General features: G+C 38.6%; 1 protein-coding gene across 1 annotated transcript in view; it reads right to left on the reverse strand.

Annotated features, from left to right (window-relative positions):
• dnah5 (dynein, axonemal, heavy chain 5) overlaps positions 1-24118 on the reverse strand; it is a 107812-nt gene extending 83694 nt beyond the window's left edge. The window contains exons 1-31 of the mRNA XM_080307805.1: positions 23906-24118; positions 16402-16536; positions 16169-16253; positions 15763-15929; positions 14054-14272; positions 13754-13891; positions 13408-13584; positions 13126-13239; positions 12867-12974; positions 12564-12686; positions 12240-12455; positions 11843-11869; positions 11021-11128; positions 10733-10818; positions 9831-10038; positions 9594-9707; positions 8412-8618; positions 6536-6616; positions 5483-5573; positions 5026-5171; positions 4632-4809; positions 4168-4407; positions 3856-4052; positions 3623-3716; positions 3009-3151; positions 2717-2793; positions 2511-2635; positions 2174-2409; positions 1768-1986; positions 1568-1630; positions 1027-1265 (exon numbers count right to left, since the gene is read on the reverse strand). Of these exons, the coding sequence (XP_080163931.1) occupies positions 1027-1265; positions 1568-1630; positions 1768-1986; positions 2174-2409; positions 2511-2635; positions 2717-2793; positions 3009-3151; positions 3623-3716; positions 3856-4052; positions 4168-4407; positions 4632-4809; positions 5026-5171; positions 5483-5573; positions 6536-6616; positions 8412-8618; positions 9594-9707; positions 9831-10038; positions 10733-10818; positions 11021-11128; positions 11843-11869; positions 12240-12455; positions 12564-12686; positions 12867-12974; positions 13126-13239; positions 13408-13584; positions 13754-13891; positions 14054-14272; positions 15763-15929; positions 16169-16253; positions 16402-16536; positions 23906-23995 (4451 nt within the window). The 5' untranslated portion in view covers positions 23996-24118. The remainder of the gene's footprint in view (positions 1-1026; positions 1266-1567; positions 1631-1767; positions 1987-2173; positions 2410-2510; positions 2636-2716; positions 2794-3008; positions 3152-3622; positions 3717-3855; positions 4053-4167; positions 4408-4631; positions 4810-5025; positions 5172-5482; positions 5574-6535; positions 6617-8411; positions 8619-9593; positions 9708-9830; positions 10039-10732; positions 10819-11020; positions 11129-11842; positions 11870-12239; positions 12456-12563; positions 12687-12866; positions 12975-13125; positions 13240-13407; positions 13585-13753; positions 13892-14053; positions 14273-15762; positions 15930-16168; positions 16254-16401; positions 16537-23905) is intronic.

Raw genomic sequence — 24118 nt, forward strand, 5'->3', positions numbered from 1 at the left:
AGTTCACAGGACGTGACAGTCAAACTCATATTTATTGTCTTCTTTCTAAACTACACTTTAGCTCTGCTGAAGTCAAGTAAAGTTGATATGAACTAGATTAGATGTATAGTTGACATTTTGTTTGTTAAAGGAAAAGTATTACAACACACTTCAAGTTTGGTATTAACGCTACAAGAGTCATTGGATTGGACAACTTGTTGAGTATCCTTTCTTACTAGCACAGAGCAAAAGTTCATGCATCAGTGTCTGTTCATAGCTTCACTCAACCAAATCAACACCTCCACAACAGATAGCTGACATTTCTGCCAGAGGAAACAAATATCCTCTCTTCTTCAGCTCTGACTATAGCTCTATATTTTCCTTCTGACTGCTTCTATTTTTTATCTAGATTTTCATTGTCAAGTAATCCCTTCCAGCTATATTAAAACTTGTTCTTAATTTCTTTAGGTAAAATAAACTAGCCTGTAGCCTATTAGCCTCTTTCCCCTTCAGTGTCCATTTGACACATGCTGGACAAATGTGACCACATAAAGGGCAAAGATTAGCTTTGCATTGTGAGACTGAAATATTAATGCAGTGTTGATGAAGAACAGGAAGCTTTGTTTCTGCCACTGGAAAAAAAAAAACTTTTTTTGTTGTTATGTAAAACTTTTGGGTTAGTATTTCGAAATTATAACATCTCGAAACAAGTTTCCATATTGTAGCAAGTGAAAGGAAGCAGTTTCTTTAATGCCTGAAAATAAGAGTGATGTTTATGGATGGACTAATGAAAATCATTTAATTTAATTCTGCTTTTTTTTTTTTCTCTTTGTGACGTCACCAATTCCTGCAGTAATGAGAGGGCTTGATTACACAGTATGAGAAGGTTATTTTCTCACATAGTCAGTTTTGTTTGTTTCCAGTTCAGCTTCTTTCCTGAAAACGTCTCCTTCTTCATTAACATATTTTAAGCTCGTGTTACTACATCTACAGTTAAAAGAGTTCAACAGTTGCTTGAATAAAAAACAAACAAATAAATTGCCAAACCTCGTCTGAAAGTCGAGCAGCTCATTATTAATCTTCTCGATGCAGATGTCAGCCCAGAGGATATCATAGTAGCCATTAACTGTATCGATGACATTGTTGTAAAGGCCGTACAACTTCTGCAGCAGAGCCAGTTGCTTCCTAATCTCCAATAGCTGAGGATGCTGGGTAACAGGAAGTCCAAAGAGCTCTTCGCCTCCCGTGTAAGTGATGTACTTCCTGAACAGGTTGTCAAATCGATTCTGAAGAGGAGAAGAGCTACGATTAGGTACAGCTTACGCTCTGATGGACTTTAAAACATTACACATTTGAGGTAAAACATTTGCAATTATCTGAGTATAATTTATACAGAATAAAAAATCTGTCTTTTGCTAACCATGAAATAGAAACTGTAATAGTATAATAATAGTAATAATAATAATAAAAATATAATAGCTCTTTTAACATCAGTTTCAAGTAACTACTTTTCTGAGGCATCAGGTCAATGCAGGATCTAAATATTTACTAACTGACAGAGAGACAAAATAATTAATCACTAACCAACCTGGAACATGATCAGCCGGTCACTGGCATCTTGGGGTGCAAGTCCCACAACCATGGGACCATCCTTAAACAGAGAGGGAAAAGTGTCATTTTAGTAGCTATTATTAAAACTAACCTTAACTGTAATTAACTGAGCATTTATTTGTTGAATTAAAATAAAAAGTTTAATTGAAACAGAGCAAACAGCCATAGATACTTTACCTTTTCATAATCTTGATAAAAGTGTTGGCAGTCTTCGAGAAAGGTCTCCACATTGCTGACCAGTTCTTCTCTGAAGTTTGGCTGCAAGGCGACCAGCTCGTTCTGCACCTCTGTGCTCCGGGACAAGAGCTTTTCCCAAGTGTAGCGCAGAGTATCCACTTTTTCAGCCTCCTCTTTAGCCACTGACAGTTCATACTTATGGAGCATGGCATAGGACTCCTGTGAGGAAAAATAAGATACTAAGTCTTCCACCTGACAAAAACTAGAATGTGCAAATGTGTAATTATTTCTTTCTGAGCTTCTTGTACAGACTCATAAAGTCAAACAGCTAAAAATGTCTCTTTCCCACTGTGTGTATTTGTGTGTATAAAAAGAGCTTCGATAAATATGTGATGCTGTGGTTTACCTCTATGGGCCCAACTTGAAAATCAATAGATATCTGGTGCTCTCTGATCTCCTTCAGTGCGGCCATGGCAATACGAATATCATCCAGGTCTTTGATCTGTCGATTCAGTTTCTTTCCTGCTTCATCTACAAAAGCAAAAATGTGCTCCATCTCTGAGCGACATTTCCTGTTACAGTAAAGTCCGTAGTCCACCATCCAATTCTTGATTTCAGCAGAGAGGGACATCTTTAAGGGTGCTGGCAGGAAGTAATATGAGCATGCAGAGAGCATCATTTAACTTGCTGAAAATCTCAAAAATCTCATTCATGCCGGTTTTAAATTTGTAACTTAATAAGACCTGTGAATAGCGCCAAGGCTCCTACAGCAATATACTCTGGTTCAGAGTTTACTTCCAGCTCTAGATCTCGATAGAAAAGAATCTGGCTCTCAAACTCCGATAACAAGGGACTCCCCTCGATAAATCTGTTCAAAACACAAACAAAAATAGCACTAGTGCGATGTCAGATAAGCAGATTTATATAGAAACCATACATTTCAACGTACTTCCTCATGGTCTCTTCACGGTCTTTCCTCCAGATGTGATGGTAACGGCTAAAGTGATGTAGAGCGGTCACCACTTCCTGCACATTAATATCAACAGGAGAATATGAAATGAAGTGCACTTATAGAAAAATAAAAGACATTTATATTCATTAAATATACAGAAATATAGATGAAAATATCTGTTGTAAATGTGGGATAAAGAAATATAAAAAGTGTATGGCATGATTTAATAAAAGACAGCTAAGTTTGGATTAGTTTCATATAAAAAATAGCTTAATTAAGTGCCATGTACCTTTTTACTGGAGGTGATAGAGGTGCTAAGTACAGAGATTAGCTTGGCTATTTCCTTGTTCTCAGACACACTCTTGTAGTAATTTCTGGCTTGGAACGGGATGGCCTGGATCACAGAAGCTGACATGTCTGAGGTACTGCCATCTGAAAATGACAGAATTTCACAGAAAACACATTGAGCAGAAATGATGGACATTATTCTTCCAAATATTAACTTCTGGGCTTTTAAAATAATTATATGTTACAGGTCTTTTTACAAGAGAACATGTTAAAAATGGAATTACTTCCATTTAGTTTTTCTCTCTCTGTATATATAATTTCTAAAAGTAAAATGTGCTTTTCATAGTGGAAATTGATTATCCCTGCCGCTTTCTAATTAAATATGTATTTAATTTGCATTAAATATGAAATTCTTGAATATTTTCCTCCCCAAGCAATATTATGTGTTTCTGCCCCTGGTCAGATATTTGCTTGCTCTGCTGAGCTGTAAAATCGAGTTGTAATTGTATGCTGAAAACAGCAAATCTTAAAATTTTAAAAATGAGTGAGCTGACACAGTTGGGAGCTGTTGAAGGTCTGAGGTTAAGCTATGAAAGTGATAATGTTCTCTATTACCAGCCAAGCTTCTGTATGTTGTTGCTCCGTCCTCTGTTTCGCTCTCAGAGCTGTCTTGTTTCAGTGCTGCCATTCGCCTTTCATTCATTTGTCTCTGGAAAGGGGAATGTAAAACCTCCGGGTTTATTTAGTACACTGCTGGACCACGACAATATTAGTTTAAAAAGAGCAGTTCTAACAGTTTATTACAGTTATCAAGCTAAATGTCACAAATTGATTTTTCCTTTATTCACCTTAGATATCCTTTCTTTGCTCCACTGGCTGACTCCTTTGCTGACACTGACTACACACTCTACAGCGCGGTTTAGAGCCTGTTGAACCTCCTCCAAAGCTGGAACCATGACAATGTTAGGGATGGAAAGGGTCATGTTTACTCTGAAGATTGCATGGTGATCGCTGCTTTTGCCATGGCTGGTTGGGTCACTTGCAGCTTCAGAGGGAGAGAAGGGTAACACACATAAAGTATTGGAATAGACATTTTATGAGCTTATTTTAAATATTTTAGGCCTTTACAGAAATATAGCAAACAATTAAACAAGACGCACCAGAGAAGTGTATGAGCGAGGACGTATGTATGCGCTTGCGCAACATCTCAAGGGTGTTGCGTGTCACTTTGAGCAAGGCATCCACATTACGGTGGTTGAAGTAGGACAGCAGCTCCTGGGCTTCCTGCTCCATCACTTCCATCAAGTCCCTCTTCTTCTTCCTCCTCACCAACGGAGAAGAAGGACCAACACTAGCAGAATGTAGCAGCGTGTTTCTGGAGAAGAGACGCTCGTCATCACCTAAGAAGGTGACACGTTTACAGTCAATACGAACACCTTCAGCAACACTTCACCTTGAATAAATCAGCATTATAATAAAAGTAAAAACAACAAGGTCCTAAAAAAGGTAATCCCCTTTCCTTTAAAAACCTTTGAACTGCCTTTTTTAACTTGTCTCTTACAGCATTGAATCATAATTATCACACTGTATTGTGTTTGATCGTGAAAGGAAACTGTCAGCATACCTTCACTGTCATTGTGGTCTATGGTCTTGCTCTCTGTGCAGCTTTCTTCCTCAAACTTCTCCACCTCCTCTCTCTGATTGTGGTCAAACTCTAGCAGCATGTTGATCAGTTCATTAGCTGCCTCCTCCACCAGTGAGCTCTTCATGTTCACTTTCTGGGCTTGTCTTATGCAAAGGTCCTAGACACATGCAGATATACAGTTCAGTTCAATGTAATTAATCTTTAGAATAAGAAATAATGTTTAAATACAGAAAAAAGTATTTTAAATGTGTGAGAATTACCAAAACCACTTAATAAATATTGATAGCATCTTTCAGATGTCTGCATAGTTACACAGACTTAGTAGAGCAACAATAACCCAGCGGATACTTTTATTTTATTTGTCTTCGTTTACCCTGGTGGTTTGAACAAACTCCTCACAGGTCACAGGCTCATCCTCTGGCAGGACACACAGGTTGGATATGCTCATCTCCTGCAGTACTGCTTCTATTCTAAACTCCACCAGGTCATTCACTCTGTCCATCAGCAACTCAAGATCAGCTAAACAGACAAAAAAAACCACACAAAAGAGAAAGGGAGGGACACAAACCCACCAAAAATAAGGGAAAGAGGGAAAAATCAAGGGGAACTTGTTATGCGTTTGAGCAAAGGAGAGAACAGTGATAAACAGACAATTCAGTATAAAAAAAGGCAATGTGTAGAGAGAGAAAGAATCTATTGAATATATGAGTGTTACTTGTGAGAAAGCCACCTATGCAATAAATCCATTAATCACACGCAGCCAGTGCTGAGTTGCAGGAATGTCTCGTGTCAGCGTGTACAGGATCGATCTCGTTACATTTTTTGCTTACCCAACACTTTGTCGATGCGGTCGAGATACTTGTCAATATTCAGAGATGTCCAGTTGAGGGAGGTCAAACCCGGTTGTATAGCCTCATCCACCTGTCAAGTAAGTCATGTATGGTATGATGATGGTGATGCACTTTGTAAGCAACCTGCTGTGACAGTCAGTCTCATACCTGTCACCAGTTTAATGCTTAGAAAAGATTCATGACGAAACCAAGCAACAATAAAAAAGGATCTAACATTTTTTTGTGTGTTCTTCTGACTTACTAGAGACAACTGAAAATAAAAACATAAAATCAAATGAAATCAAATAAAATGAGTCCTATTTTGAACTTTTATGTAATCACATGACGCTCGATCATGGGATGCTGGGTTGGACTGAAATGCAGGACTTTGCAGAGAAATATAAAATCAAAACAAAGCTTTATTAGCTAGCACTGGCAAACATAATTTAGCTAACTGGAGCGTGCACAACATGAAGGATTTGACATCGACATGATAAAGAACAGAGGGAAACCATCCATCCTTAGACTACGATGACTGAGAACCTTCACAGACACATCCATCCATCCATTTTCTTACCCTTATCCGGGGCTGGGTCTTGGGGCAGCAGCCTAAGTAGAGAAGCTGAGACCTCCCTCTCCCCAGTCACCTCCTCCACTACCCAAAGCTCATGACCACAGGTGAGGGTAGGGACAAAAACTAACTTTGAGTCAAGCTCAGTTGCTTTGATCTCTTGCCCAAGATGTTGATTTTTTTTATTTTTACCAAAGTTCATTTTTTGGGTTAAATAAAAAACACTTTTTTGGACTTTAACCTGTGCCTGACTGTCCTTTACTGTTCGGTCAATCACTCTAGGATTCCCAATCCCAGCCGGCCACCTCGCACCAAGGGCGCGTCTCCAGGAGACTAGTTCCAGAGCCCAAGCCATTCACATCCACCATATCTAGCCGCTACCTCTCAACACTCACACACTAACTCAGGCTCCTTCTCCATGAGAGAGGTGACATTCCATGTCCCAATTGCTAGTTTTGGTAGCCGAGGGTCGGTCCACTTACCTTAGCTACATGTGGCATGGCCAGCTGTTCAAAGACACTCTGAATCTTGGCACGCACTCTAGTGTTCTCGCTCAACATCAGCTGAAATGAGATAGATGCATGTTGGAGCATTTTTGCAATCACACAAAAGGGATGAACTGAATTTTTCAGTTGACAATAAAATGGGTTTTTGTCGATTTTAGTCATTTTTAAAAATCTGTGTGGAATTTAAACACAATTCCAGGATGTTTTATACTCCTACAGGGAGTGCAGAATTATTAGGCAAGTTGTATTTTTGAGGAATAATTTTATTATTGAACAACAACCATGTTCTCAATGAACCCAAAAAACTCATTAATATCAAAGCTGAATGTTTTTGGAAGTAGTTTTTAGTTTGTTTTTAGTTTTAGCTATTTTAGGGGGATATCTGTGTGGGCAGGTGACTATTACTGTGCATAATTATTAGGCAACTTAACAAAAAACAAATATATACCCATTTCAATTATTTATTTTTACCAGTGAAACCAATATAACATCTCCACATTCACAAATATACATTTCTGACATTCAAAAACAAAACAAAAACAAATCAGTGACCAATATAGCCACCTTTCTTTGCAAGGACACTCAAAAGCCTGCCATCCATGGATTCTGTCAGTGTTTTGATCTGTTCACCATCAACATTGCGTGCAGCAGCAACCACAGCCTCCCAGACACTGTTCAGAGAGGTGTACTGTTTTCCCTCCTTGTAAATCTCACATTTGATGATGGACCACAGGTTCTCAATGGGGTTCAGATCAGGTGAACAAGGTGGCCATGTCATTAGTTTTTCTTCTTTTATACCCTTTCTTGCCTGTGGAGTACTTGGACGCGTGTGATGGAGCATTGTCCTGCATGAAAATCATGTTTTTCTTGAAGGATGCAGACTTCTTCCTGTACCACTGCTTGAAGAAGGTGTCTTCCAGAGACTGGCAGTAGGACTGGGAGTTGAGCTTGACTCCATCCTCAACCCGAAAAGGCCCCACAAGCTCATCTTTGATTATACCAGCCCAAACCAGTACTCCACCTCCACCTTGCTGGCGTCTGAGTCGGACTGGAGCTCTCTGCCCTTTACCAATCCAACCACGGGCCCATCCATCTGGCCCATCAAGACTCACTCTCATTTCATCAGTCCATAAAACCTTAGAAAAATCAGTCTTGAGATATTTCTTGGCCCAGTCTTGACGTTTCAGCTTGTGTGTCTTGTTCAGTGGTGGTCGTCTTTCAGCCTTTCTTACCTTGGCCATGTCTCTGAGTATTGCACACCTTGTGCTTTTGGACACTCCAGTGATGTTGCAGCTCTGAAATATGGCCAAACTGGTGGCAAGTGGCATCTTGGCAGCTGCATGCTTGACTTTTCTCAGTTCATGGGCAGTTATTTTGCGCCTTGGTTTTTCCACACGCTTCTTGCGACCCTGTTGACTATTTTGAATGAAACGCTCGATTGTTCGATGATCACGCTTCAGAAGCTTTGCAATTTTGAGACTGCTGCATCCCTCTGCAAGATATCTCACTATTTTTGACTTTTCTGAGCCTGTCAAGTCCTTCTTTTGACCCATTTTGCCAAAGGAAAGGACGTTGCCTAATAATTATGCACACCTGATATAGGGTGTTGATGTCATTAGACCACACCCCTTCTCATTACAGGGATGCACATCACCTAATATGCTTAATTGGTAGTAGGCTTTCGAGCCTATACAGCTTGGAGTAAGACAACATGCATGAAGAGGATGATGTGGACAAAATACTAATTTGCCTAATAATTCTGCACTCCCTGTAGTTACATGCAGCTTTGATCATTTGGTTGTTCACTGTATGCATTTTTGAAATTTTAGCTACAACTGTGTGCTATGCTCACCTGTATTCTATTGTAGTGTTTCTTAAAGACGTCCTGTTTTTGCAGCAGTAGAAGAGCAAAGGGAGGGATTGCCAAATTCATCTTTGTCATGCAGTTCACCTCTCTGATCTGCGTCAGAATCTCTGGGTCAAAGTTCACAAATAACTCGCCAGTTTCTGGAGATCTGACCAGAAGAGAGGCTTGCAGGCCAACTTTGGCATCCTCCATCTGCGTTGAGGTGTTTAGTGAGGTTTATGTGAAGAGATGCAGGGAAAATGTGTGAATAAGAGGGGAGAAAAGATGTTCATTCAGTTTGTGTTTCAGATCCTCAAACTAATTTTAATATTAGACAAAGATAACCCAAGTATGGACAAAATGTAGTTTTTTCCAGCAAGAACTGCAATGATTCTTTTATCTCGCTGTAGAAGAACTTTGCCTCTTTCTTGTTTACAGAATTGTTTTAATTCAGCCACACTAGAAGGTTTTCAAGGACAAGTCATGGCAAAACACCTCAATCTGATTTAACTCCAGACTTTGACCGGGCCACTCCAAACCCTTCATTTTGTTTATTTATTTATTTGTCATTTCCACTTTATTTGTCAGTGACCAAGCAAAAACAGAACCTCTGTAGAGAAAGGATGCATTGTACCAGATTTAGCTGCTAGCTTGTTTTCATCTGCAGCTCCTGAGACGTTGAGACATTCATAGGTGGACATCCTGGTGTTTTTCACATCTGTTGTCCTGCTACATAACCCAATTACACTTCAGTTTGTGCCACTTCAAGGCACAAACTGATGGCCAGACATTGTCCTTCAGGAGCTGGTGTGATATTGCTTTTATGAAATGCTGCATTAGTTTTGTGCTGGATGTCACTCTCATCGGTCCACAAAATATATCGGGGAGCATTAAGATGTTTTTTGGCAGATCTGAGAGGAGCCTTGGTGTCCTTTTTAGTCATCCATCATTTTCACCAAATTACTTGTTTACACAGTGCCAGATATAATTAGATAGCTTTCTCCTTTTTAAATTGATCAACTTTGTCTAGTATTAAAATGTGTTTGATGATCTCAAACATGTAAGTGTTAACATATATGCAGCAAACGAAATCACAACACTATATAAAGGAATTAACGATACATATTGTATATAAATGCTCCTCTGTCAGATTTCTTGTTTGTATTATACATTTTACAGTTCGTTAACCTTTTTCATCCAGCTGTGATGGTAGATCATCTCAAACTCCAACAACGCTCTTGCTACACGGTTAAAGTTCTTGATGATCCTTTTTGCCTCTGATGTGGAAAGAACTCCTGGATGCTAATTAGAGTAATAAACAAAACAAACAAACATGATGCATTACATGGATGGGAAATGCCAAACAATTTTATCATTAATCTGCTAGAACCAGCCAAACCTAAACTGAAAGTCAGGCAATATCACCTGCTGAAAGAGATCCATGGGTCCCTGTATACGGCTGTACAGCTGCCGAGCCCACATGATCCGACCGGCCACTGGGGGCAAGTCCCTGCCAATGGGGGGGTCAAGTTTCTGCTTCATGTAGATGCGGAAAACCATTTCAATGTCCCGGCCATAATTTTGTAAAATTTGCTGATACTTCTCATCAATCCCAAGATCTGGGATGCCCAGTCTGTTTTTGGGAAAGCCAAAGATACAAGTGGTTCAGCAGAACTCAAACCCAGCAGCAATAAAAATATTTAAATACAGCAATAAACACATAGCAGTACCAGCACCAGTAATGACAAGGACTCTATTTTGTTTGGATGTGCTGGTAAATGTTTTGAGCTAAAATGTGCAAAGGACCCTGTAACTAGCAAACCTACTTGTACATTAAAGCACACTTGTTATTGTCATGAAACGGCTGTGGCAGGCAGGAGGAAGGACCCAAACGCAGAACTCAAAACAAGGGAATGAACTAAAGGAGACTGCTTTATTGCAGTGGCACAACTTCCACAAAAGACACTTAAAAAACCAAAGCAAAACCTAGAAACGGGAGACTAATAACAAAACACTAGGGACGGCAATTTCAGGGGACACAACAAGAGAAACACCTAAACACTTGAAGAAAAATAACAAAAAACAGAAAACTCGAAAAAATTAATAAACACAAAACATAAAGAGACTCTGGACCATGACAGTTATAGTTTACCTCGGTGTTTATTTCAATGAAATAGCTACTCTGAGTTTTTTTTTTTTTGATTGCAGAATAGTTTAAAAGTTCAGAGATTAAATGAAGCAGTATGTCACATGAAGCGGCATTGGCAAGATTAGGGAAATTGCGGTAAATATTTCAGAATGATGCTAATTAGTTACCAATGAAATACCTTTGAAAGGTCTTCAGCACATTTAGAGCCCTTTCTGTATTTTCAATTTTTTCAAAGGTGCTATCCATGAAACTCTTCAGTTGATTCTGGAAAGGAAAACACAGACAACAATAATATTCACAACAACGACAGCGCAATGAAATTAATTTTAAATGAAACTCCACCTAATGAATCCTTAATCACCAGCAAATGAACTTGGCTGACCCGCATTACAAAACAGATGTCTAGTCAGTTTGCATTAACTTTATTTGCACAAAACAGGGCAAATGCACTGTCTAATTAACTTACGTGGAGTTCAGAAGTGCTTTTGCAGAATTCCTCATAGTCAACATCAAAGTCACTTCTCCTCTGGTCTAGAAAACTGTAATGTTTTTTCTTCATGTTTAACACAATAGCCTAAGAAAAAAATATCCAGACATCCACAAACACACATTTTAGAAAACATCTTTAGCTCTAAATAAAATGCTCTGTTTTCTTCTGAAGGTATTATTATTAAATGCATAATTAAATGCATACGTTTTGGAACTTGTAGTGTATTAGTCTAGTAGAAATGTAACAGTGCAACTGTGTCTTACTGCAAGCTATGGATGTTCTGCAAAGCTAACTATCAAGTTATACCAAAACAAAGTTTGCAATCTCATCTTCTAGCTCAGTTTGGTTACTTCGAGCATGCATGTAAAACATTTTGTTAAGTTTTTATTCATTCAGGAAGTTTCACAAACTTTAGATAAATATTTTACAAGTGAAACATGAGAATGAATTGCCTGTACACTAAAATGAACACCATTGCACACACTTTTCTTGTGTGAAAAAGTATTAATCTAAACAGAAAACTCAGAAGCTCCCCATGAACTGGCGAAAGGTTTGGGATACAAGTTTATAGTATTAACAAATGGTCATCGCAGGGCTGAGTTTAGAAAGTATTACTATGGCTCTAATAATGAAAAAAAAAAAGAGAGAAAGTAAGGAGTTGGTTTTAATCTCCATGCAATTAGTAGCTATTTTGTTATTAAGGCATATGTATGGCAAAACATTGCACAACAATATTCCACCACTGCATGCTGTCTGCAAGAAAAATGCTAGAAGTTGAAAACTGCAGTGAGACGTTACCTCCCATTTTCCCTGCATTTCTGCAGTCTGTGTAGCCCAAGAAGCAAGAACACAAACACATGGTTCACATCAACAGACTCTCAAAGTATTATGTACTAAAACCTTAAGCATCACAGTTTGATGATGTAAAAAAAATGAATTGTTTGCGCAACAGGAAACCACAGAAAAAAATCAGCAGCCTGCCACTGGCATTGTAAGTGTGCAGCCTGAAATTCTGTTCGACAATACAGAGAAACTTTCCATTTACCATAATGACAACACACTCAACATCTGAAGATGCCAGGAGAAATACAGACATGGCTGCCTGACAGTGACATTTAATCAGTTAATGCAATGCCTCCCTGCACATGTCTTATTAACAGGATTTGACAACAGTCTGATATCACAGTATACTCACTTGAAACCTGGTGGCCATCGTCTCCAGCCCTTCTATCTTCGAGTCCTTTAGAACGGAGTAGGTGGAAATGGTGGCGAACATTTCGAGGATCTTGTTCAGTCTTCGCTGGAATGTGTCAAACTTTCCAAAGATGTACATCTCGCTGAAGTCAAACTGTCTTTCTGAAGGAGTCTGCTCCAGCTTCTCCTTGGTTCTGTGGAAACATCGCTGGTATTCCTGGGAAACACATTATGATACAGAACCACATTTTGACTGATAAAAAACTGACAGAGGTGCATTTTGCTACAAAACACATTTTGTTTTCCTTTAAAAATGATCCATTACCTGGTTTAGGCGAATGGCAGCTTTGATTTTCTCAATAATGACTTGCTGAGGTTGGTCCCATATTGAGTTTGTGCCATTATCAGTGATATAGGCCTTACAAGCTGTGATCATCTGGTTTGTCACCTGGAGATGAGGATAAAAAAATGGAAACTATAAATCATATAAATCATCATATAAATTTGTACTTTTTTGTTGTCTTAATGTAAAAGTGTCCTAAAAATGCTTCAGTATCAATCATTTATAAAAAAAAAATGTAGGATCCCATTGTTCATCATAACAAAAGTCTGTTGATCTGCACAATACCTTTACAAAAAGTGATGTAATCTTTTCAGATGTGTTGTAGTAGCGGGAAATACTGTGAATCATCCTGATGGCATTGATCAGACCTGGGATTGCATCCACCATTGATACCTTGGAGGAAACAGAAATTATTGCTTGTATTTCTTTGTACATCCAAATATAACACACATCCAGCACATTTGTACTGTCTTCACCATGAATGCAGTTGATTTGGTTTATTTTTTAAAATGCACCAGAGTGTGATAAAATATTCTTTTCTCACAGGGTCACTGTTGTAGAGCGGGTCGCAAAACTTCTCCAAGCTGTAGAGATACTTGACGTTGTCTTTGGCCTCATTAACTCCATCTGTGATCCTTGCATCCAGTTCCCGCCATGACTAGACCATTACAGACCGTTACTTAATTAAGGTGTGCACCGTTTTCAAAAAAACCAAACATAATCTCACAATAAACCACTGAAATAAAAGAGAGAGAAGCAATATCCAAGAAAGAGAGCATGTGGTACAGCCACTTAAAATCAGCAGTATATGACAGTCACATCTGACCTTTATGAGCTTAGATTTAGCCAGCAAGACCACACCCAGAGCAACTTTGACATCAGGGCTCTTCAGCTGGTCCAGAAGGTAGTTGAAGCGAGTCATCCGTTTCTTCCAGTGCTCCAGCTCGGCCCGAGGGCCAAGATCATCAGCCTCCTTTCTAAGCTGGTCACTCTCAGCTAAAACCTGCAGAATAGAGGCATTCGATATCACTGCTGAAACTTCAGGCCTGCAGTTTATCCTTCATCTGATACAAGCACATTCAAATAAAATGGCAGAAACCTTGGAATAAATGAATGAGAATACTTTTTCTGTATCAAGTTTGAGGAGAAACACGATGAGAGTCTCTTCTCACCTGTTCTATTTGTTTGATCCAGACTTTCATGCAGGCCTCTATCTTCTCTATGGTCTCTGTGCTGCTGGCAGCTGCCACGTAGTCCGACGGGCCCTTCAGTACCTTCAAGTCAAAGGTGTCGCACTCTTTCAAGGTAACCTGAAAGCAAAGTTGTGCTGTGTTGCTTTATTTGCTACTATAATGCAAGTGTATGTAATGTTTAAACTGTGTTTATTTATCTATGTTAATCTAACCTACTATGTATTTAATTTAGTTTTTGGTAATATGGTGCTTTTATTAGTGACATTGTCTGTCCCCTACCTTTTCCTGAAGGCTCTCCTGTGCTCCAACCAACACAGACACAAAGCTTTCCAATGAAGATATGAAGTCCTGTTTGACGACCAGGGTCTGAGGACTTGTCCCGTCTCCCCAGCCGTGGTTCATCTTCCTCAGTGTGGGAATGAAGATCTCAGAAAGCAGCTGCTCCACACTTTTTAAAAGACCACCTTCCGTTGTATCCAACATATTGAAATTCACATCCTAGAAAATAGTAAAAAAAAGATAATAAAAATCTTAGCATTCATATATTAAACATGCCTCAAAAGAGACCGTCCTAGCTTACTAGCTGGCAAAGAAAACCTTTTGGCTTTTGGCAGAAGTCTCCCTGGGTTACTGTAGTGTAGACACTATAATGGACCAACTATGCATGTGTCCTTCAAGTGAGTCTGGGAAGCTATTAAAAATCTGCTGTAATACTTTGAAAAAGCATTAAAAAAGTTACTATACTGCTAGCAAAAAGGACATAATGTTTTCCAATCATAGTTATAATATTACATTTGTTAGATTAGATTTCATTAGTTTGTGTGGTTGTACTGTATCACATCTGATAAGAGAGAACCAGCACATATGTGACTAAATTAAAAATATACGACTCCCTTTTAAATGATTGTCAGATGTTATTGTGGTTTTTTAAGGGTTTAATCACGGAACCATCCATGGGTCCCAAAGGCCTACTTATAATTTTTTGAACCAAGTGTTGTAAACTTCATGATATAAATTCCAATAATATTTATAAATCGGCTATAACTTTAACATAACCGTTTGGGTCATGCTGACGGACTGGTTTTCAAATGAATTAAAAAATATGATTATTAAACATTGTTAATAATAATCATTAATCATTTATTACTGTACTATACTACTTTAACCCTTCAAAGGTGTGGCACAGTCATCTAGAGAATACAATGTATCCACTAACCCCGTGGCTGCTAGTTAACTGACTTGATTTTAATTAACTAGCAACTCACCAGTCCTCATGAACAATTTGCCAGCAACACATAATTGTGAATCTTTGGTGAACAGCTTCTCTCAGCCATGAGCTGGACACCTCCCTTTTAATAATAACTCCTCTAACTTCATCCACCCAAATGTCAAGTAACACCCGAACACCTGATGTGCCCTTGAATTTTTTTGAAGCGACTAATTAGGAAATTTAGCAAGAGAAGTGCACACAAGTGCTTTCTCTCATTCTCATTACATGAATACACAGACACACACATACACACAGAATCCTGTTTTCCTCTGTCTCCAGCTGAGGGTGTTTTGTAGCAAACAGGACCTGTTATCAGTGGTGGTGATTAACTTTGCTGCAGATAGCAGGTGTTCAGTAGGAATCAATAGCCAGAACCAGCTGTGCTATCACAGCGCCATTACTGAGCTCCCCCAGTGCCTCACCACCTCTGGGTGTAAGAAGCTTTTTTTAGTTAATTGGATATCATGCATGATAAGAACAAGTAAAATAAAAAAAAATCGGAACATTTGTCTCGTGACACTCAGTGCCTATTATTAATTACGTTTCACAAATTGATAAAAGTTGACTTCCCGTAGTGCTCACAACCACAACACAGTCATGGTTAAATTTGTGTTTCTCCACTTGCATGGTTTTAATTGACTTTAAATCCTTTAAATCCCTCCTCTTTCGCAAAGAAATGAATAACTTAGAAATCCCAAAACAATACAAACTGACTCACTCTGTGTATGTTCTCAGAGGTGACTGCCTTTGAAGTATTGGCTCTGGTGAAGAAGACACACACTCCGGTCAGTGCCACATCCCTCCCATCTGTTACAAACACTTTGGACTTCTTGCTGTGACCAGGCTGCTGGGCAACAGGCTGGGCGGGCATAGAGGCTGTAGCTGCTGGTGCTGGTGCTGCTCGCATAAAGGATTGGAAACAACAAAAGGTGTCACGGTAACCAACTTTGACTTCCTATTCTGATTTTAATATTGTGGCATTTACTTGAGAATGGATTACTTTTATGATCTCTATTAGTGACAGAGACAGTTTCATATGAGATAGACGTAGAGCTTCTGTACTGCAAAGTTACACAATATAACTTACACACACTTTTTTAAAAGACTCTAGAGTTTCATGGTACCTGCTACAGTTGGTTCAGTGTCCTGATAGTAGAACATTAGGTGTGGAAGACCGTCAGCCATGAAAAATTGCTCCATGCGGTCAATCTGACAAAGATGAAAACAAAACCTCAGCACTGTTCAGTCCCATTGTAGATGCACCACATTTTTTTGCTTGCTTGTTTCTGTCTTTTAAGGCCTGTAAAGTTGTCCAATAAAACAATATAATCTGTTTGAACATTTATGTGCAAAGTACCTGATTCCCCTCCAATATGGCATCTTCCACATCTGCTTTCTCCAGCCCCAAGCATGAAGCCACAATACTGAGGATATAGTCATGTCTTCCATCCAGCTGAGCCCGCTTGGCTTCACGCTCCTCTTTCAACTTTTGCTTAAAAAAGTTCCAAAATTTTCAATTACTAAATACCAAGTTCAATTCAATAAAAAAATGTAACCTGTGTAATTTTTCAAAGATTTTGAATGGACAGTTCAGTCATCACATGACCATCTTTCAACTGACTGAAGCTTAGGCATTGTTTACAGAACACAACAATTTTTAAAGAAAGTTGGATACATTTCAGTTAACTGTGAATAATGCTGTTCTGCAGCATCCTAATCTGATGTTACTAAACACTTGAGCTTCATATATAAAAGATTCACTGCCACTCTTTTACTTTAGACTCTGCTGCTTGCGTGCAGTGGCTTGTGTTTAGGTCTGGGGAGCAAAATCAGCCACAATGGGTTGCCAGGTCGTGCTGCTTAGTAACACAGGAACAAGGTCAGCCAACAAACAGATTACATGAAACCTGGTGCTGTATGAAGCCGTTGCAGTAGGGTGTATCTAAAATCACTCATTTGCCTTTCATCTGTATAGAAACTGTTTTTTAACCAAACAGGAGATAATAGGAATATTTGTTCCTGGCTTGAAATATTTTTACATTGAAAAGCCCACTTCTAGCATCCTATTGTGAACAGCTATACCAAAATTACTCTTGAGAGCTTCTGCTTTTATACAGCAGTCTGTTTAGACAATGTGAAACAGTTGGATTAAACTTTAACACTGAGTATCGCATAATAAGTGATGTATTTTCTTTGTCTCGCCTCTCTTTTCCTTGTGTGCACATTCATGTGGTTGCCTTGTAGTAAACAGTGATTTTTAACTATATGCTGTCTTATTCTCAAATAACAGTTTCAAGAATACTGTAAATGTCTGCAGTGCTCAATGGTGTAAAGAAACCAATTGGCAACCCCGATGAGACTTTAGAGGTTGAGAACTGAGACTTAAATTAAAACAATGTGGAAAAAAATCAAATCCAAAAGACTGAATTGATATCAAGCAACAGCATTGAAAACAGGGATGAGGAATGTGGCTCTCAACGGTAGAGCTAAAGAAGGGATTAAAATGATTGAATACCAAAAAGGTGAAAGGGAAGAATATAAATTATATGATAGAGGAGTACAGGAAAGAGAAGAAAAAATGGGATGAGGTGAAAAAAAGTTTTAGAGAAAAGAAATAGATTGAGGAAAGAATTTGTGTGTAACGGAGGACATAAATGCTTGGACATAAACAAAGGACAACTCTATATATACCAAAAATCATAGTGGTCAAGCTATGTTGTCTGTTAGGGCTAAGGGGAGTTGGACATATGAAGCCCAAGACTGTAGTGTAAAAAGAAAAAAAAGACTAAAAGAACTAAAATGCTGTCTAACTACAGCAGCTGCAAAATCTGCATAATTATTCACTTCACAGAAATCCTGGTAGAAATGTTAACAATTAGGATTTTCTTCCAAATCTTTCACTGGCACATTGCTTGCATTTCCTTGCTTAAAAGGTCACTTCAAAAGATAACAGTGTTTTTAGAAAGCACAACAAAACTCTGCACAGTTCAGATGGTTAACCCATGAGCACTTTTTGAATTATAGTATACAAGGCAAAAAACTGAGTTTGGGCAATTATAATGGGTTTTATAGTCAATATCTGCAGTGACCAGCACAATTACGTGAATTTTATTAACATATCAAAGTTTTTTTTAAGACTACCACTCGTTTTTTGTCCTCCACTTGTTCATTTTACTTATATTTTCTAAGGGCACAAAATAGCCAAAGTGAATGTGAAGTTATGTGAAGACACAACAGTGGCAAATCCCTTGAGTTAGATATCTTTTTGGATGTTTTGATTATTCATAGGTCAGTGTTAAGTGGCTTTACATTCAAACACAATTAGCATTTCTTTGAAAATGGACGGGTACAAAGACTGCACTGAATGTAAATGAAAAAAACCTCAATCCAAAGAAAAACCTTTAAAGACCTTCAGAAAGCCTGGAGAACTACTAAACTCTAGATCCTTGAAAATCCTTGAAAAATGCAAGAATGTCTTGCTCCTTGGAAGCAAACTGGGTGGCTTAAGACAGTATGGACACTTATTATTAATGCAGTGTATGGCTATCCTGTCGTAAAGAATATATCACAAACAAAAGAACGAGCTATCGATCAGTGTTAATCAAGCGCACTCAGTCTTGATTCAAAAATATTAATTACATTTTCAATATGATCTTTTCTTGCTAGAAAAAATAAATGTAACACCCATCTGTTTAAAGCATTACAGAAACTCTCTGGACACACACACACACACACATAAACACACACTAACATCATGGACTGACTGTAAAAAAAAAAGGATACCAAGCCAACCGTTGCCAGGCGACCAGCCATTTCACACACCTTCTCTCTGCCCTTATTTCAAATTGGATGAACAGCCAAGTCTCAGTCTTCAGGGTAGACACAAACAATACAGGCACATTGCAGTGTGGCGCAGGTTATTCAAACAAGCAGACTAAGTCACCAGTGAATGCAATACGCAAACACAAAAAATACACTAGTCAACAAAAGCCGGCAAAACACAAAAACACAAATCCACATTTAGTTATTCCCATGACACAGACACAGAAGCCAGCGCTGAAAGACCCAAATAATAACAGATACAATGCTAATAGCTTTCAGAAGCAAACAAAGCCCCATCCTGAGATAAGCTATGGCGAGACAGAGAATCCCTATAATAAATAAACTGTGGCTTTTGGAATTAAAGAGAAAACACAAATGTGCACGGGGACAGTTTGGCATCTGATAAATTTCATCAATTTTAATCCAAATCAGCCAGGGAATAGAAAACAGCAGACACACGCTGTCAAAGTCAACTCAGTCCCTGTAGATAAAGCTTTGCCATTAGTTTTGCTCATTTCAAAGTCTAAAACGTTAGAGCCAATGGCTCGTGAAAATTATGTGAGAGCGAAAACCCTACAATAAAAACTATTCTCTTACCTGAATGACTTTGGAAACAATTTGTCTCCAGAGCTGTTTTCTATACACCTGCGACATGACAACTCCTCGTCTCTTCAAGCCAACCCGTGTATACCTTCTCTAAAACCTGCTATCACGTTCTCATCAGTATGTACACAGGGGAGACATATACTCTCACCCTCGAAGGCTTAGCACTATCAAGTTGTCAGTGGTGAGCGCTCAGCTAGCAGAGTTTGGGCTATACTTTCGTTGTGTACATGTATAATGGCCACTGCCATCAGAAGTGTATGACTTTCCACAGCTAGGTGATGTCAGGGTAGACATGATCCCTTAAGAACAGTAAAACGCCTGCTTTATTCTGACATTCTAGTTCAAGCAATATGTCAAAAATGTTAAGAGGCACTCGACTTAAAAGCACAGGCAATTTGAGAGCTTTATGAGATGGGGCTTCATACCCTCGCTTTTAGGCTGAAATCCCCATAGACGGAGTGATGCTCAGAAAGGAAAAACTCACAGCTCTGTCTGCACATGTGTAGTGTACGCTAATGAACTACCATAAAGGAATGCAAACACAGATGCACAAGTGTCAAACACTGAGGTAATCGCTGGCTCACAGGATTAGCAGCACACCAGAACAAAGCTGTCAGCATTCACTATAATGTAACAGTGCAAATAAGTGCTTGGCAGTGAATTCTGTGTTAAGCTCATGGACACTCTCACCAAATCGCATAGATGAAGCGGTAATTAAAGATTCTGAGCTCCAGATGAAATTTTGACAAAAAGTAGCAGTATAGATTACAGGGACAACTAATTCAGTGGATTTTAAAAGGTACGTTTTTTTTTTTTTTACAGCAACAGTCACAAAAAGTCTTCAGTTTCCGTCCAGTTTGCCGCAGCAAACCTTTCTGCTTGCTTGGATGCAATTTTTGTACTAATTTCAAAAACAGATCAGCTTTGTTTGTCCAAATTTTATATATGTTTTATTTGTATAATCAGCTACCTAACACCCAATCATGTTAAAAGTTAAAAATAAATAAATAAAAATATGTGATGTGGCATTATGATTTTGATCATTTCCACTTAGTGAACGCATTTTTTTTTGTCTGTATATCTGCAGTGTCGTGTTAACGGCTTCTTTGGATGCTAACACGGGTGTTAAAATTGGGATTTATCATTGCAACATCATGACATTTTAAATAAATGTAATCTTGTGTCTAGCAGTTTGTGTTGTGTTTTTTCTGACACAGAATTACTTCTACACTTGTTTTATCATTTTATGACACATTTGCCAAACTTATTTTAGGCTTTCTGCCATATAAAACCAGGCCTTCCTGAACAGAAACCCACTAAAATGCCTTTAAAATTGCTTTCACAACTGCATGGTTTTGTGTCACTTAAGCTTTCCACCACATACACGCTCCAAACACATCAGCTGTTTACTAAATGCTGACACATTAATGATGAATTGCATTTGGCCAAAGTTGATAGTCAAGAAGCTCAAGTCATCTGTAACTTCAGAACTCTTGGGTCACCTTACCTTGTTTTGATAGTCTGGCTTGAAATGCAGCATAGTTGCTGTCGGCCTTTCACGCTGACACTTCTTTTCAAGTCATTCCACCCTCTTACTTGTCTGCTTTTTTCATGACATCAGAGAGTTAAAGCTTCCAACAAAGAAGACAAGACAGCGAACAAGTGGCTGCGCTACACTATGTGAGCAATCAGCCTTCCTGTTTGTCATGTGAGAAAGGTTGCTGCCCTGAAATTATCAGACTGTTTCTCCTAAAAGGGTACTGCTAACTAGATAATGCGGTGTTGGATGACCTCCTGTCAGCAGGGTAATTATCAAGGTCCAACTCTCACCTTACAAGTCTGTTACAACAATAGGATGAAAGATGGAGGGTGGTGGGTGGGGGGTGGAATGAAAAGGTTGCATAATACATCATTAGAGGGAGATAGTATCAGCTACAACCTTTTAAAAAAAATACAGAAACAAAAGTGAGTAAAAAATAAATGTTGCATCATTGTAGTACAAATGGCTCTATTAGAGAATGTGTTACGCTCCTCTTAAAGGAAAAAATGTGGCGAGTCATTCGATATAGCCAGTAGTGTAATTTAACAGGCAATGGCACCTTGCTTTGAAAGCAAGTGCTACAAAACACTAGAAATTAAATTAACATGGAAATTCAGTTTAAGCAAGAGTAAAACTTGATGCTTATAGGAAAGGAAGCCGATGCAAGGTCATCACCTGGATCAGCACTTTAACAGTATAGGATTGAACTCAATACCATGTCCGCTGTGTGAAGCAGTAAGCGTAACATGATTATCATCAAGTTGCCTAACAGATTTATTGGTTGACTCATTGTGCCTGATATGTGGCAGTGTGATGCTTAAAAAAATCTGCTATTCAATCAGTTGTTATGTTAGCAGATCCCTTGAACCCCACCGTCGCCACCAATTAATATTCAGTATCGTTGCTTTTTACAGTCGCATCTTGCCGATGACAGGCACATCCCTCTCCATGAGGATTTGACTGTGAGTCAGATAGTGAAGAAATGGTTGCAAAGCTTTGCATTACAGAGTCGGTCGGTCATCAATTTTTCACTATTCCATGGCTGATTTTCTGTGTGGAACTGCCTGGTTGTGAGTGGCTATGAAACATGAGAGTGACTGTAAATTATAAATGAGGAGGTGGTGAGATCTGAAGACACAGACAGACAAGAGTTCACAGTTTTTCACAGCGACTGCTCACACTGACAGAAGCACAGACAGCTTAAGCAAATGTTTAAGAAAGATGTGGCTCGTAAATGTCATGCCTAATATACTTTATTCTCCTTTCGTGGACCATGGTGTCTTTTTGCATTTGGTTCGCTGGGTCCAATGCCGAAAACTGACTCTAATGAACTGACATTGCTTCATCTGGCCTGTGTTTTCGCACAATGCAGGAATGCCTCAGCCAATTCTATTTCATTACGGTCAGTATCGTAGAAAAATAAGCAAGAAAATGGAGTATTTTGCATGAAGGCAGTGGGTCTGACACACAGACAGAGTGCAGGGGGCTTTAGTCTTATTGCTCATGTCTATTGCATACTAATTAAACATGTACTTGGTTTAAAGTGCCATATTTAGTGCTGCACTGCTATTGGGAGGCAAAGAAGCATAGCTATTTAACATTTCTAAAATGTGTGAAAGGCTGTGCTTTGACTAAAGGCAGAGAACCAATTAACATGGAAAGGGGTTGTGTAGATTAAAGTTTAAAAGTTTATAAAACTAACTAATAAAATGAACTATTATAACTTCCATCCTGGCCTAATCTGACTTTCTTAGCACCTACAAGCAAAAGGAGATTTTTAAAAGTAATGTGTCACAGACCCCACAAAGACCAGTCACTGTAATAATGACAGAGTTCCACATGAATGACAGAAGCTGGATACTCACTGCTCATTTCAAGTTTACTGTTCAGCTGTCTTTGGGCAACATCATCCAGCCTCCTGCAGCAAAGCCAATAAGACAGCAACACCCCGCCATCTGGTGGGCTGGGGCTGACAATACAATCAACCACACATTACAGTAGGTTGTGCCACAGCTATCTTTGCCTGCTGTTAGGCCAGAGAATCTAATAGTGTAGTGAGTCTCCGAGCAATTTTCCGAAGGGCTTAGAGAGCTCCTGAGGTGAAAATGAAGTGCAAATTAATCCCATCATTGTCTTTTTTTCTCCCCTCTCTCACAAGAGAACGACATTTCTGGTGTTACACTCTTGCAGCTCATTATCTTGCTGGGTTAGCTACATCTTCCTGTGCTCAATTACTGCAGTATTATATCAACGTTCACTTTTCAATTAATTACAGAATAAAATTGAAAAATAATCATATATTGAAAATATGGTAATGAAATCCCATTAGATAATCTCTTGCACTGACAGATTTCCCTTTAGGGCAAAGTTAAAGTGTTGCTGGGTACGGAAATGAAATTTAAAAATCTCTTTGATTCGTGACAATATCAGATATTTTGCAATATATAGCAACTACACAAGATGTAAAATAAATAAAATGCATATCTGCATATGCATAATACAAAACAAAACAGGTTACCAAAAGTGGAAAGGAAAAATTGGTGTCCTGATTCTAGGATACAAGCTGCATGAAGGCAAAATCGTCTTACTTACCGGAGTAAGAATCCAGAGATAGTGAAGACATAATTTACAAAACAAAAAGTCTAAAGAATCAACAACATATATTTTATAGTTTAAAAAAAATAAACTATTGTTTTTGTATAATTTACCTGTTTATAATACAATTAATTGTGCAACACGCAAACCAAAAAATAAACCCACACATATAAATAACAATGGTGGCTTTAAGAAACACAGAACATTAAGGGCAACTAGTAGACTTAGCTCACAGAACTATAAATAAATACAAAAGAAAAAGTGTTGTAGACACTTTTGAGAGCATTTGGGATCAAACCTGCATTTCCTTGAGTGACTCCACAGCCACGGAAGACTGGGTGGGTCTGTTCCTGTAGCTCACTTTAGCGATCCTGGCGCTGAAGGACATGGCTCCAGCATTCCTTCACGGACAGGCCTCCTCAGTAACTGCGTTTTATATCAAAAGCTTCATTTGGACCAAAGCAAAGGCGTTTTACTCCATTATGTTTTGGTGTATCATTTCTAGTGATTT

Source organism: Astatotilapia calliptera, chromosome 11, assembly GCF_964374335.1.
Source record: "Astatotilapia calliptera chromosome 11, fAstCal68.1, whole genome shotgun sequence".
Lineage (NCBI taxonomy): Eukaryota > Metazoa > Chordata > Actinopteri > Cichliformes > Cichlidae > Astatotilapia > Astatotilapia calliptera.